General features: G+C 41.9%; 1 protein-coding gene across 2 annotated transcripts in view; it reads right to left on the bottom strand.

The window, feature by feature from the left end:
- Nucleotides 1-14,594, bottom strand: part of mmp16a (matrix metallopeptidase 16a (membrane-inserted)) — a 72,902-nt gene extending 58,308 nt beyond the window's left edge. For both annotated transcript variants that reach the window (XM_080050383.1, XM_080050384.1), the window contains exon 1: nucleotides 14,062-14,594. In XM_080050383.1, coding sequence (XP_079906509.1) covers nucleotides 14,062-14,187 — 126 coding nt within the window. In that variant the 5' untranslated portion in view covers nucleotides 14,188-14,594. The remainder of the gene's footprint in view (nucleotides 1-14,061) is intronic.
- Nucleotides 14,595-15,680: the final 1,086 nt, after the last annotated feature.

The following is a 15,680-nucleotide window of genomic DNA, read 5'->3' as shown; positions in this document are numbered from 1 at the left end:
TCAATTCACCTACAGCTGGTTCAACATGCAATAATATTAAATATGTCTACAGCATACAAACCAATGTACAAAGAAGTTCCTATAAGTAAATGAATTATGGATGAAAACTGTATTTACTTGGGTTTAATTGGAGCAACTTGTTAGAGGAAGTTGAACATAGTAGCTAAATTATTAATTAAATTCATGTCTCGGAACTAACAGTACCAAAAACTTTCTGGAAGTGATTTATGAACTAATACTGATAACTACAACGTATTAAGTCTTGTATCACAGTAAATGCCATACAAAGAACCCCAAACCAGAGGACTTTCAAGCTTCCACTGAAAAGGAAAAACTAAGAGGAATCTTCAGTACCAAAGCCTGACATCCTCTTTGTAGTTTATCTGTGCTGTGACTGGCATGCTAACAGATCCCTGATACGCTGCCTACATACTCCCTGTCCCCTGAGGACTCCACTGTAGATAGGCACGTGCACAGACTCACACTAGGCAGCAAAACCTTATCATGCCCACCTCTGGTCCGTGTGACGCTGTGCATCTGTCATAATCCACGTTTGGCGCCAATAGGTCCCCTTGGCTTGCATGTCATACATACGTCCACCTTTTCACTTCCTCATATTCTTTAATATTCTGAGGGTCTCTCCGCTGGGTTCTTTGGTCTATTTTACACCTTTTACTACTTTATTTAAATTTTTCGGTAGACATACCGTTTGATAAAAGGTTCTGAAAAGCACAAATGAGCGTGGTGTAGTGGTCCTGTGGTCGTTCTCTACATGTCATTCCCTGCTGTGCCCCATTTCATTGAGCTTCGTTTTTACCCACCTCCAAGTTTCAGATTCCCCCTCACCCCCGTTGAAATAGAGTTTTAAGTGACAGCATGCAAAGCTGAAAGGCTATGTATTAATCTCTGAAGAAGAAGCGTGTTGAATAAAAAAAAAAGGGCGCACACAAACTCTGATTAAAATCTTGGTACACAGAAAACATGATAAGAATACAGAGAAGCCATTGCAGCCGTTCAAATCTCGGAGCTTTAATCCTTTTAGAATTTTTTTTTTACTTTTCAAATCAGAGTCTAGACTTTCAGAACTTCCGTTTACGATCGTGAAATTCGATTACACCTAAGGCAACATTTACATTCTATATTCACGCTCGATTACGGGCGTGCTTAACAATCCTCTTTATGGCATCGTAAAGCTTAATTCATTCAAATCCCATTAACCAGTGGGTGTCACAAGTATCACACCAGGCTGTGAGATCTTGACATCCCTCACTCCGTGCAATGCTACATGACTCATTTTCCCATGTCTCCTCTCCTGTCATTTTTGCTGTGAACTGCCGCGCCTACTCCTTGTAATCATCTCCGTCCCTCCCACACTGTAACCGCATTAGAATCGGTCCTGTAACCACTGCCGATGGGAATACCATGCCGCCTTTAAGGGCTGACAGAGGAAAAGAAAAACTAAATAAAGACAGCGATGAAAAGGTAAACAGTTTAGACATGGAATTGCATATTAAGCCAAACAGAACTCCAAACTCTGTGTTGTTTCCACCCCCATCCTCTGCTTGTGCCGATAGAGGGGTATTTCAATTTAACACAGCTTCAGGATTTCAAATGGGGTTTTGAAAAAGTTGGGAGAAATTAGATTATAGATTGAAATGCTCCCTTGCTAACCCCTACTTTAAAAAGACAATTTACAGAAGCTAGGGTCGCCTTCAACGACAAGAAGCTAGTTACTAAAGATGGCATCATCCACCGCAGCTTCAATTCTTTACGCAATATCAAGAGATGAATGATGATGAGGTGAAGATGTATTTAGTTACTTATTTTATAGTGTTTTAGTATAGATACCCAACATAAAATCGCATAAGGCCATTCAGTTTATCTGTTCTGTGCTACTGTTGAAACATGTCAGTGTAAACATAAAAGGTTCATGCTACGGTTATTAAAAAAAACATATTTTCAATCAAGTATAGACTAATTCAAACATACTTAGGAATAGTATATTCCATTTCCACCAAGTCTGTTCTGAAAAGTACCAATATTCTACACTGTTCTTTAAACTTGAACAGATACAACTTTTTGAGAGGTTTGGCAATCTTTCTGCACAATATAACAGGTATGCAATCTCTATTTGCTGTTTGAGCAACACAGCTATTATGTAAATGAGAAGCTACAAAGAAAATATGACAGTGAAACCCAGGGTATATATTTATATACATTATTTTCTTTCACAAGGAGCTGGCAGTAAGTATTACATGAGGCGCTGTGATGTGTTTGGGCTCCTAGACAAAGCAGTGGCCGTTATCAGACACAGAGCTGTATGGGAAAAGAGGTGACAGGAGACAGAGGAAGCCCAGAATGTTGTTGGATATGTCAATCAGACAGTGACAGGATATTAGATGTTGTGTGTGTGTGTGTGTGTGTGTGTGTGTGTGTGTGTGTGTGTGTGTGTGTGTGTGAGTGTGTGTGTGTGTGTGTGTGTGTGTGTGTGTGTCTGTGTGTGTGTGTGTGTGTGTGTGTGTGTGTGTGTGTGTGTGCAATGCAGGAGATGAGGGACGGAGGGAGGGTTGTATAGGAGAATGAGATAGGAGACACAGGCAGGAGGACACGGAGGGTGTAGCTGCTAAAAGACGCGCTTTATTTTACAGCACTGCAGGAAAACAGCAAGACACACGGTGCAAGGAACGAATGGAGCAGAAGGGAGCAGTCAGTAATTACAATGAAAAACAAGATTTGGCGACTGATAATGGAGCTGACTTGAGAGACACAGAATTTGCAATAACAGAATAAAAACACACACCCCCAAGATTCAAACCACTGTCTCAAATATATCCATACTGCACAAAAGTATGAAAAGATTGAATCTTAGTCTTTGATCGTGTCGACATGTATACATTGTGTCTTGACTCAAAAATTGTTGGCAAGAGGCGAAAAATTAGGAGTTTAGGAAGGAAATTGTTATAGGTACTTTTCAAAAGTAAAAGACATGCCACTGTTGTCCTCCGAAAAAAAACTACTGCTAAAACAACAGGATAGCGGATATTTCCTACTTCCCACGATACAGCGCTCAGCTGACTGCTATAAGGCATGTCCCACTGTTTCACTAGTTCCAGCACAGTGACCCATCTTCTACTTATAATCCTAGAGAGGAGATCGTAAAAGTGTGTTGTGCTGAATCAGCACCCGGCTTTTGGCTTTTTTATCTGTCCACATCTCTTTGTTTACTTTCTTTATCCTCCCTCTCCACTTTCCTCTTTGCTTTCTCATTGATTCTCTCTCTCTCTCTCTCTCTCTCTCTCTCTCTATCGCTCTCTCGCTCTCTCTCTCTCTCTCTGAGATCTATGGTTCCCGGTGTTCAGTTTAATGTAAGGCTCCGACTCCGACAGCCTCCTAATTCAATAAAGACAGGAATTCCTCCCTGTCCTCTCCCCACAGACAGTTGACGAGTGAGCTTGCAAAGCGTAGACGGTGCGGTTCAATAGCGTTGCCATTTGAAACTCCTCATTGCTGTAATAATAATTATGCCAGAGAATGTTGAGGTACACTTCACTAGAATTTCGGAAGGAATGAAAACGTTATCAGGGCACAGTCGTTATTTTGACCAGAGCCTCAGATCATAATGGGGGAAGGGAAGCTTCCAGAATTGTTAATGAGGTGATATTAAGAGTGTGTTCACATCTGTAGGTCAGCCCTCTCAATCAAAGTAGAAATAACAGAAATACAATGCTGCACTTTTATTCTTAGCCCATTTAGAGCTGACACACTGTCTTAAAACAAACCAAAACATTTTACACATTTCACATTGGGAACATTGTCAACCAATATGATATATTTCCATGCATTAAAGGAACACATCAGGGATAGGAAACTATAGGCTCATTCACTGCCTTGCCAAGAGTAAGACAAAAAGATTGACGTGTGACACTCCGTCTGTCTGTTACATTTAAAGGTACGCTAAATCCAGCAAGCGGTTATCTTGGCTTAGCACAACAAGACTGGAAACATTGGAAAAGCGCTAGCCTGTCTATGACCAAAGGTTAAACAATTTAACCAACCAGCACCTCTTAATATTCCTAATTAGGCCGTCACAACTTGTATATTTAAGGATCCTCTGTAAAAAAATCTTAAACTAAGCTGACCTCCTCCTGACTCTTACTTCATGTTTAAAACTGTTTACAGGTCAGTAAACCAGTAATGGTTTTTCCTCTAACCCAGATTGTGATGCAACTAAAATCCAGCCGGCCAAATGTGAACACGTCACGAAACAAAAATAAGCCTCACTGTGGCGTAATCTAATAATTATGCTGTTACAAAAATAGCCAGTCTTCCGGAGAGAGCGGAGTGCTGTAAATGAAACTTCTGCAGAAATCAAGGCAGTCTTGAAGTGGAAAGATAAGGAGTCCATCAGCTTTGCCCTGATGAAGGCTAAACTGCATCAGTGCCTATTTTTGGGTTCTCCACACTTGATTTCACTCTGCTTTGAAGTAGGTTTCCCTCTCAAGCCCGGCCTCACCTCACTTCTCCACACTCTTCTTCTTCACACAGAGCGCATTTCATTTTCACCTTTGTCACACCATGAAAAAAAAAATGTATGGTTTAAAATCTTGGCTCTGATATCCACCTCAAACAGGAAACTTGCCACAGCAACATGAGACACATGTTTAAAGGTGGAGTCAGCAATTCTGTAGAAAGCTTGTTGTCAAAATAATTTGTCAAAATCAGTGAATATGTCCCCCATGATCCGGTACCTGGCCGTACTGTGTGTGCGCTGAATGTTAATGGTGTTAATACACAGCCTAGGCTCTGTAACCTGCCATGTAAACAAAGGGGATGTGAAACAAAAACGGACCCACCATGGCTATCAACATGCCAGTTTACATAGCCTAGGGCCTAGGCTATGTATTATTACAAAAAAAATGTCAGCCTACACACAGTAATGATTTGGACAAAAAGTGATATTGACAACAAGCGTTCTCCAGAATTGCTGACTCCACCTTTAACAGAGAGACAAAATCATGAATCAAACCAATGGAAGTCATCTCAGGTAAACTCTGCCTGCGCTACCAAGAAACAGATGCAGCACAGATACCTAGTGAAAGAGAGGGCAAAGTGCTGCAGTGACTCATAATCCAGATGCACTCGCACACGAGCACTGAACAGAGGTGAACCCTGAGCCTTCACGTCCTTGGACCACCTCTCCACCAGACGGCTATCTATCTAACCAGCAGAAGGCAGGCCAATTAGCCCACAAGTTCCATTAAAATGACGACCTGTAAGACCACTCTATTATGGATGAGACGAGTCTTGGTTGGCAGGGCAGCGTGCTGACAGCGTTCGCTCATGCGGCTCATATGGCAGGTCACATGTGAATTAATTGTTTATGGCGAGTTGTGGACATGGCCGCTGAGCTTAATGGTAATTTTGACATTAAAGTTACTTTAAAAATGGCTGAAATGTTCACGAGAAGCCATATGGTTTGAAAAGGTAATGTTGAGGGAGATCAGGCGATTTACATTTAAAATATACAACAACCAAGCTTTAGTATGGTAGTATCTGGGTTTTTTCATGCTCACAAACTGTAAGTCCTTTTTTTGGTAAAATCCCTGTGGAAGTGGCACCCTTCCAAGTGCTTTGATTCACTGCGATCTCAAGTTCATACATCAATTTGTGTCACCAATACCTGGAATCACACATTATTTTTTTCTGGCACAATGCACACTGAATTACTGGAGGTAATTAGACTCAGAGTGTTCTATAAAATCACAGCATTATGCCAGTGATCAGAGTGGGTTTTGTCAGAGACTGTCAACCAACTGTCTCAGCGAGCAGAGAGTGTTTACAAGCCGCAGCTACTCACAGACGTTTTATAGGCAGAATGGGGCAGAGGAGATAAACCACCTCGTATATTTAACAGTATTACTCACATCGAGTACACAGACTGTCCCTGCATGCTTAGAAGGGTTCAGCTATATACGTACTGTATACGCACATAAAGTATTTATCAGCAATATGTATAACCCCATCAGGCATCTTGGCTTATAGCTTGGCCGATTCAGCCTCTTTTGTCAAAAACAAAGCCAGGTAACATATGGCTCAGATGTTTTGCAATAACAGTTTAATTATCCTCACAATGCACCACATTTTGTTTACCTAGGTCCTATATGATACAGTCATACAGCCGATAGGCGCAGGCAATTTTGGATATTGTTTCTACATTATTTCATCATTCAGATCCATCTGTCCAAACTGATTTGTAAACTTAACTCTAGGATAAAGTTTGAAAGTAATTTAGCAGATATGCCGGTAAATTTAAGAGCCATATGCCACGCTCTACAATTTCACAAACATCAGCGGAGACAGGATTGTTACTTCGTTTTGGCAGGACAGACACTGCAGCCATTAAATAAAACTGCCTGCAGCCGGCATATTGCCAACAACTTCCTCTGCTATGGGCGACTTCCTGTCAGTACCTGCCTCAAAGCCCTCCTGGTATTTTATTCTGCTCATCTCATCAGTGAATGATTTACAGTCCGGGGCTGCTGACTGAATACAATTAGATCCCTGTGAGGATGGAAACTCAGCTGTCCATTTTATACCACAAATATCAGGTCAACAAGTTAGCACAATGATTTCCCTTTAACCAAGCAGTAGCATAAGAATAATTGTGTTAACATTCCAGCCCTGATTGCTATGTATTTTATTAAGAAAAATTCTATTTATACTGTATATACATAGAAGTATATATATTTGTAGATGTGTGATACGCTGCATACACATAATAATTTGCAGAATTTAACAAAGCAGAGATGGGATATGAAAACATCCAAGGATTACGCCATACATCTCTGCACAAAAACAGGATCTACTGTATGGATCCAGTAACAGAGTTGGGACAGAGTAGCCGACAGTGAGTTCTGGGTGCAGGTGACTGGTGGGAACATGATCCCGTCCTCCAGGGAAAGCCTGCCGCTTCCCTCCACCCTGAATTATTCATCGGTTACACGCTGAACCTCTGGCCAGTCTGCCAGGGTCTCCACGGCAACCGCAGCCTCCCTGCCCACACCACTAACCACAAACCCACACACGTAATCTCACCGCTGCACTCAAACTCATACTGTAAAAAATATAAAAATTATTATTATTTTGCACAAGACTCAACATGCCCAAACCATCATCTGCACCTCATGACCCCAATGCAATGTGATTATTTCAGAGGCTGCAACACGCCTATACACACACACACACACACACACACACACACTAAATGGAAGGAAACACTTAATGGAAACTGTGTTCACCATCTCGGTGGCCCCATTAGGACAAAATGTCACAAAAATGTCACCCAAGAATGTCAAGGTCCGATCATACATACTGATCAGAACAGTGCCGTTTGCAGTGGATACTTGTTGGGGGCGGGGGGGTTCCACAGCATTTTGATGAGTTCAGTTGATGTTTGGAACATGACAAAAAGACATGTCTGGAATGTGACATTTGACATAAGCTGATGTCGTATGAAGTCATTTTGAAGAAAGATCTCAATCCTAAAAAGGCAAACCTTCAAACGGCTGAGATTCAGGTTTCTACTTACATGTTCATTTTGGGACTGACGTTAATAAAATATTCAAACATGCTGCCATGTGATTACATTACCATGATTATTTGTATTATTATTTAACTGAACACATAAACAGTGTTCAATGACTAACAAAATGACTCATGGATTTTTGCAGCATAAAAATGCACACCCACAAAAACACACACACAAATCGCTTTTGTCCCAGAGCGTTGCTGTCAGCGGCTTAATTGACAGCCTTATATGTGATGCCCCATTGGCATCATCTAATGTTGCAGTTGTCAGTCACATTAAAGATTTAACAGCTCAGTAAGCTGTGACCAAAGAACTAAGCACAACATCTCAGAGACAGAGTGAGTGACTGTGTGCTGACATTCAGGGAGAAATATTTGGAACAATACAATAACAATAACAACAATATCAAGTGGCAGCTGAGGAGAATGGGGCGCGCCTGCTTGCGATTATGAATCATTTAGGTCAGTGCAGGTGTTGTGTGTTTCTCTAGGAATGGGTGAACAGACTGACACAGACACCCCGGCGGCTCAGAAAATCTGCTCTCCAACCGAAGCCAAATGACGTCAAGAATGCCGTGTGTGTGTATGTGTGTGTGTGTGTGTGTGTGTGTGTGTGTACATGCATTTGCTCATGTGCTCGCAATCCATATGATAGCCCAGTGATAAAAACAAGGCGCGAAGCACACAAGTGTATACGCACTCTTAAATACGCCTGCATGCACTCAGACAAAGAGGTATAAGCTCACACACACACACACACACAAAGTGGGAGGGAAGTATGACGACACAGAAAGAACAGCAACAATTTAACATCTTCTTTGTTACAAGATGAGGATGAAGGCCGTTTGGAAAATGAAACATGTGTAGAGTAGTTAAGTAGTTAATGTAAGTACTGATAACCACCATGGCACAAGAAAGTCGAGGAGCGTTCAAACTCCCATTAAGAGACATTTCGAGTGAAAACATGCCATGTAAACTGTTTGACCGCCAAGTGATTTCTGGGAAACGCGGTTCGAAAACATGGTGCCAGCGAACGCTTATCACCAAAAATAGCAAATAAGATCTCTGGGATTGTTTTTAAACACAGTTTTGTATTGCATTCAGTTGTTTGAACAGGAGTCCCGTCAAGGAATCTGCCTGTTGTTTTCTTTGGTCATCGACAGGACAGGACTGTGGTCAGCTGTGGCAGGGCCAAGGGGCAGCATGTGTAACGAAAGCAACTACCCAGAGTCAATATGACTGGGATGGCTACAGGTGAACCTAAGAGCAAACACAGAGGAGTGTCAACAAAAGTCCATAGGATGCAAGGAAAGCTCACATTCACACTGTTGCCTTACATTATTCAGATGCCACTCGGAGGCTGGGCATGCCCACTGGTAACATGAGCTGTGACAGGAATGAAGCTCCGCCATTAACCAAATAGTGACAACAGCGCACTAACCAGTCATCTGCATTGGACATGACTGTGGTTGGCATTAGTATAGTGCTGAAAACAGCTACGGTAGTTACAGCATGATGTGACTCATGATTTTGCAGCAGAGCTGAAGAATCGACATCTTTATTTCCATAAGAATGGTGTATTATGTTGGTACATAGTAGATCATGATATTTAAGAATGTTCAGTCCAATGAACTCTTGTCTGTTTGTAAAGCTTTGTTTAATCCATACACTAATTGATTTGAGGTTACTGTGGTTGTGACAAAACAATCAATATTAAACATGCTTATCAGAGGGTTCCATTCTGTATGTTAAGCTAAGCTAATGGGCTAATGAGCTGTAGTTTCAGATATGAGATAGGCATGGATCTTCTCATCTAACTTTATATACTTTCAATATGACAATACTATCTATATGACAATTTGATTTAACTTCAAGTAGATGTTCATTCATTTTGAATGAGGCCCTGTGGTATCAAAGTGAATTTCATCATTATGGAAATCAGTCGCAATTCAATCATTCCGCGGGCCATATGATCATTAAAAGCAGGCAAATCTTACTTAATTGCAATTTCTGACAGTGAGTGCTGTTGACCACAGCTTTTGTATCCCTAACAACAAATGAGCACATTTCTAATTCCCTGTCACACCCTTAGACATACTCCAATTCCTATATTTATTGTTGCAAGGATTTTTGGCATCTTTCATATATTGCAATCATAAGTCTGTGGCCGTTGCATAGCTATGGCTAAAAGTCAATAACTGACTAATGCTGGCTCACGACCAAAATCTAATCAATTGGCTTTTTTTGACACGAGGTCTGTCCACCACATTTCATGGAAATCTCTTCATTGATCTCTGAGGAACCCTCGCTGACAGATCGACTGAGGGGGAACAGATCAAATCCTTCCTGGAGTTTATAATTACAAGCGGCAGTCAGCGGAGCACAGACAAACCAGCCTTTATCCATTCATTCATTCATGCAGGATGTGTTAACAGATGCTAGTACACACACCGAGAGCAACTTTGCAGTACAGAAGATTATCTCTGACGACGTGACTTTGCCTGGTCTCTGGCGAGCATAGTGGCATCATTCAAACACTTAAAAGTGACTGAGAGTCGAGCGCCGCACCTGATGCCTCTCTCTGTATTACTGAGTGTTACCACGGAAATGTGATGCTCGCTAGGCTTCGACGCCTCCACCCTGGTGTTGTTGTTGTTGTAGTTGTTGTATTCCTAGAGACAGCTACCGTGGTGAGGAGAAAATCAGCCACGAGTCAAAATATCACCAATACCCCACAGAATGAAAGGAAGGTGGAAAACAGAGACAGCTGCGAGTGATACAATGAGGGCTTTATGTAAGCAGGCAATTTCATACACAGGTGGGAACAAAGGCAATTAGGATGAATTGAATCCTGTTTCGCTGCAATGTTTTGCAAATTCTTAAAATGGGACACGTCGGCCGCATGGTGCATTCAAAGCTTACATTTGAAGGGTAGCATCAATCTAGGAGTAAGACTTTTAAGCAGTGCACTTGACTTTAAACCTCCTAATTATGATGGTATGTCATCAAAATCACTTTTTGACAAAATCAGTGAATATCTCCTCACGATCCACTACCTGTACTGTGTGTGGGCTGAAAACAAATCTAGTGTCCATCAACAGCCTATGGCTATATAGGCTCTGGAAACAGGTATGAACACAAATGGTATGTAAACATAGGGGCCAATATAGCTAGTAAAATACAAGTTTAAAGAGCATAGGCTGTGTATTAACACTGGATTTTGTTCGGTGCACACACAGAACAGACTGGTAGATGATCGTGAGGAGATTCACGGATTTTGACAAAAAGTGATTTGACAAAAAGCATTCTCCGGAATAGCTGAGGCCACATTTAAATCAGCTGAAAGAGTTCAGAACCACCACTTTAGAAGAAGCAGAATGACAGTGGAAGTGGCTGTGGTTTGAAAGACTGATTGGAGAAAACTCCAATGCAATCTTTTAATTACTTTGCGTTTTGTAAAAAACTACTGATAAAAAATACTACTCAAGGTAGCTCGCCTGCATGCACTGCCCTCGTGGCCTTGCAAAGGAAGCAATAAAAATGACTTCACTGCATTGCTGTCAACACAAAATCATTAGCTTTTCACATTAAATCAATATGGGATGAAAAGAAAAAACTCACAATGAGATAAATGGAATGAGCTGGTTGCTGTGCCATTGTTAATGACATTGTCCAATTTGCAGAGAAAATTACTTCTTCGGGGGAAGACAAAAGCTTCTGAGCTTTCGGAGGAATCTTCACACTGAGTGAGCGCGGACTGGAAGATTTTTACAATTTAGCATTAATAACTGTTTTATCACCCAGCGACAGGCTTTGCTTTCTGTAAGGCGAGTGTAAGAAAGGACAAAATTGCCAAGTCTGTACATTCAGCCATGAAGAATCCAGGAAGTCCGCTCTGAAGCTGCCATGAGTTAAGTGAGAACATGAGTTAAGTGTCCTAAAAAATGCCGCAGTCCGACCCAGGCAAGTTTAGGTGCACTGCCACCTCAACCACACCTGTTACTTAGAGGCAGCAGCACCCATCTGTCTCTTCGTCATTACCCTCTATAACCTGTGGTGTGAGTGTACACACACCCCTAAAAAGTCCAGTTCTACCTTTCTTTATATGTCCATGAGTTCTACACAGTCTTGTTTATAACATCACATACATTTAATAGGGGAACACCAGTCCTCTGGTGGATTGGAGCTTCTCAACACTGTTTACAAAGCATTTAAGGTAAGACAGGTTTTAGAACTGCAGCTGGCCTGCTTTCACTGCCTCATAAGTCAAATACACACACATTGAATGTCAGCATTCTAACTTATCTAATGACCTGATTGTATCCAGCAGCCTTTTCTCAAGCCTCTGCAGAGGACATTAAAGATTGGTCGAGTAAGGCGTCATAAAGGGAATCGCATTACATGGGGAAAAAGCCCACGCAAGATTGTTGACACGTGGAAGCTTTGAAATCCTGCAAAACATACGAACGTGTCAGGGAGCTGAAAAACACAGCGCCAACAGATCTGAATCTACTGTAATCACACAACTGAAGCACAGTTGTACATGACAGACATAGCAGGAGGCTGCCTTACACATGTACAATAACAAGTTAAATCTCATCTTAAGACGCTTTTTACTCCTGCAGAAATGTACTGATGTTTCTCCTGTAGGGCAAATGTATTTGTATGGCAAATGTGCTTTGTTCAGCTCACATCTCGCACAATAACAAGCCGTAGCACATACAGTTTGTTTTCTAAAGTAGTAGCCGATATGAAATATGACATGGGAGAGACCAGAGTGCCTCGACTACAATGCATTCACAACAAAGAAAGGCTTGGAAAACAGATGAGAGATGCGAGGGATGTGGGAGGATAATGACATGCAAGCGAAGGCAGAAGATGTGGGAGAAGGGAATTTGAGGCCAAGTTGGGGCGTCGAAATAAATTCTAAAATATGACAATGACTAGAACAGCAGCACACAAACAACAAGTCGTTCATATTTACATTGTGGATGTGTATCTCGCAACAGAGAACAAGGCTAGATTCCAGGCAATGGGTTTTGAGACATCCAACTGGCCCGGACAGAAGGTTATTGTGGTCATTATAAGGGTCAACTGGAAAAAGGTCAATGACGTTCAAACTGAGAACAATCTTTTTTTCTTTTTACATCTTGCCCTTCCTTCCTCACTCTGTCTGTCATGTGAGCTTAGACGGCCTAACTGGATAACCTGTAGCATCTGGACTAAATCTGCTCCCTGTCTTTCCAGGGGGGGGGGGGGGGGGTGGCATGCCAGGCTTGCAAATCATGTGGATATGTGGATGTAAGACTTAAATGACTGTCAGTAGAAGTGCCAGGATGTTTCTGTGTGGCGTCTCTGTCTGTGCAGCATGCAACTGCGGCTGAGACACTTTCTGGTAGCCACTTTTGCTGTATAAATTTGGCTGAAGTGAGCTGTGATCTGCTCCGGAAACACAAGCAGATGTCAAGTGGACAGATGTTCCCCTGGTAAAAGCCAAATATCTCTCTTTACCAAAGGGGAGAAACGCTTGTGTTTGTCCTGTAAAAAAATCGTGAAAGAAAGATGAAAAGACTAAACACAGATTGTTTTTTAAAGGCTGATTGAGTGATTTAAGTTCATTGGCGCAACACTTGTAACCCGAAGGCTTTTGAAAAATCCAATAATTCAGGAAAATCAGATCATAATGAAAGCTCCCTTCTGAAAGGAAGCCTTCTTTTCTCTGTTCAAATCTCATCTAGCCTAGCTGCCCACATCGTCAGCTGTGAACTCATGAGATCTCTGTCGGCAGAAATGAGCCTGAGCATGTGTTGCTCTTGTTATCACGGCACAAGTAGGTGACACTATACGAATGCTTTATAAGAAGAGGTTTCCTCGTGCCCTGTAAATGTTCAATGTCATGGACCACAAAAAAATACAAAGATCTGGCCAAGGGGACCAACTCTGAATATTTGACCCACTGACTTCTTTGGGAAGATGTTTTGTTTTTGTTGTTGACTATAGTATTGAATGAAGGGAAAGTGGGAGTTGAAATGAAGAAAATAACAGCGTTAGAGATGGATATGATTAAAGTCTTTTGGCATAATCTGTCAGTTTGGGACATTATCTATCAATTTATAGGCCATTATAGTGAAATTGCAATAATCCTCATTTTGCTTGGTTTCTCCCTTTTGGAACGTAAACAATCGAAAAAAGAAAGGGGAATAAATCCGATTAATTGTTGCTTTAATAGGCTACATATTGCATATTTAAGACCAAAGTTTGACCTAAAAGAAAAAAAAAGTGAAAAGGAAAGGCATGGATGGAACTACAGCCCAGCTGGGCATCTCACAAAGCCCCTGTTGTTATTGGAACACAAGACTAAACATGGGCTACAATTTGCCTCAAAAAGGCTACACTAATCTATTGTTTTGAATAGAAAATAAAGCAGACTATTAGGCGAAGGAAACATGCCATGTCAACAAATAACGGTATTACCTCTACACTGAACGGCTGCTCCTCTCCGTTCACGGCACATAAAATCCACAGCAACAACTGCACGCATAACGTCCACATACAGCAGCTATTAAGACATCTCCTATTGCGGACTGCCAATAAAACCATAGTGAAGCCCGCTGTTTGTCGCTTATTGTCTCTCTGAGCAGTCTTATTTACAGCCGGCGCGAACAAACGGACAGCGGAGGTAAATCCTAGACGTGTAGCAGCAACATTGCCGATGTCTCGGTGTCTCTCTTGCGGTGCCGAAAAGCAGAGGAGAAGAGAGGAGAGGAGAGGGAAAGCGGTGTGGGGAGAACGAGCGGTTTTTCCGTCGACCCGCTCGCGCCGCCGATTTCAGGAAGAGGAAGTTATTCCCCCGGGGACAAAGCAAAGCCTCGCCGTCAACGCCTGTCAGCAGCAGCCTCCTCCCGGTCCTGCGCTCCCCGGGCGAGTCCTCCGGTACACCCGCCGTTGTTCCAAGCGGACGCGTCCAACTCCTTTTCTGCACCGCGCGGCATAGCTGCCCGTTTTCAATCGTGTTTCCCACACCCCAATGCGCATGTGCGAGCTGGCGCGATCGAGCGCCCCCATCCCACACTGCTCATCCAAATTCTCCTATAAAAACAGTCCTCAGCCTTGACAGTTGCTGCTTCAAATGTTTTTTGCATGAGCTTAGGATTTGCTGTGTTATTCAGTCGGTATATTTGCCTCCATGTATTACATTGCAGTCGCTTTTTCGTGTAAAAAAAAATCTAAATGTGGAGCTGCGATCGTTTCACATGAACACAGTTGCATGATTGTAACCTTTTGCAACCCTGAACCAGTGTCAGTTTACTAGAATACAAAGACAACGCCTGGTCATCATACATTTTGATATTATTCTTCATCTTTTATATTTGCTCTATTGTTTGCCTATATCATGATAAAGGCTAAATAATAAAGCAAATAGGCCTATAAAAATGTTGTATTGTAGCCTATTTACATCATTTATGATGTGATACATTGATTGTTTGGACAATCTACCGCTACAAAACTGCATGTGTAGGCCTATCCCTGTACTGTATCTGTCAGTGTAGTGAGTGCATGTGTGTGGGTGGGTTTAGTATTGCTGTATTTACTTTGTGAATCCTTCACGTCCACTAGAGGGTGGTAATAGGCTCAGCTCAGTGCTTATTTCAAATAAGCCCGACTCAGTGTAAGTGAGCATTTCATTGTACCCAGAAGTCTCCTATGTGTGCCAGCACTGTTTCCAGTAGGTGATGATGATGCCATTGGCTGTCATAGCAGTTACTGTACTGATGTGCTCAGGGTTTCAATGTCTTGCCTATGCAGGGAAACATCTCATAAAGGTCTAGTCATCTTTGCATTTAGAAAGCACACTGTTATGATTGCATGTGTCCTATTGCCAATACAATATTTGAAATAAGTGCTGTTGCTTGGTAAAATAGCTCTAGGTTGATGTGTGGTTCTCCCGTTACACACAAATACAACTGTATCTAATGAAACAGCCATTCTCTAATCTCCTCGGATAATGGAGAAGGGTCAGATCTAATGAGCCAGATCAATGATTTTCCACTTAGACTAACACCAAGGGACGAGAAGCAAGTGCTTCTGTGCTT

This window comes from Ammodytes marinus (genome assembly GCF_949987685.1).
Source record: "Ammodytes marinus genome assembly, chromosome: 21".
Lineage (NCBI taxonomy): Eukaryota > Metazoa > Chordata > Actinopteri > Uranoscopiformes > Ammodytidae > Ammodytes > Ammodytes marinus.
Note: the sequence above shows the minus strand (reverse complement) of the source record. Positions and strands in the feature narration are given on the sequence as shown.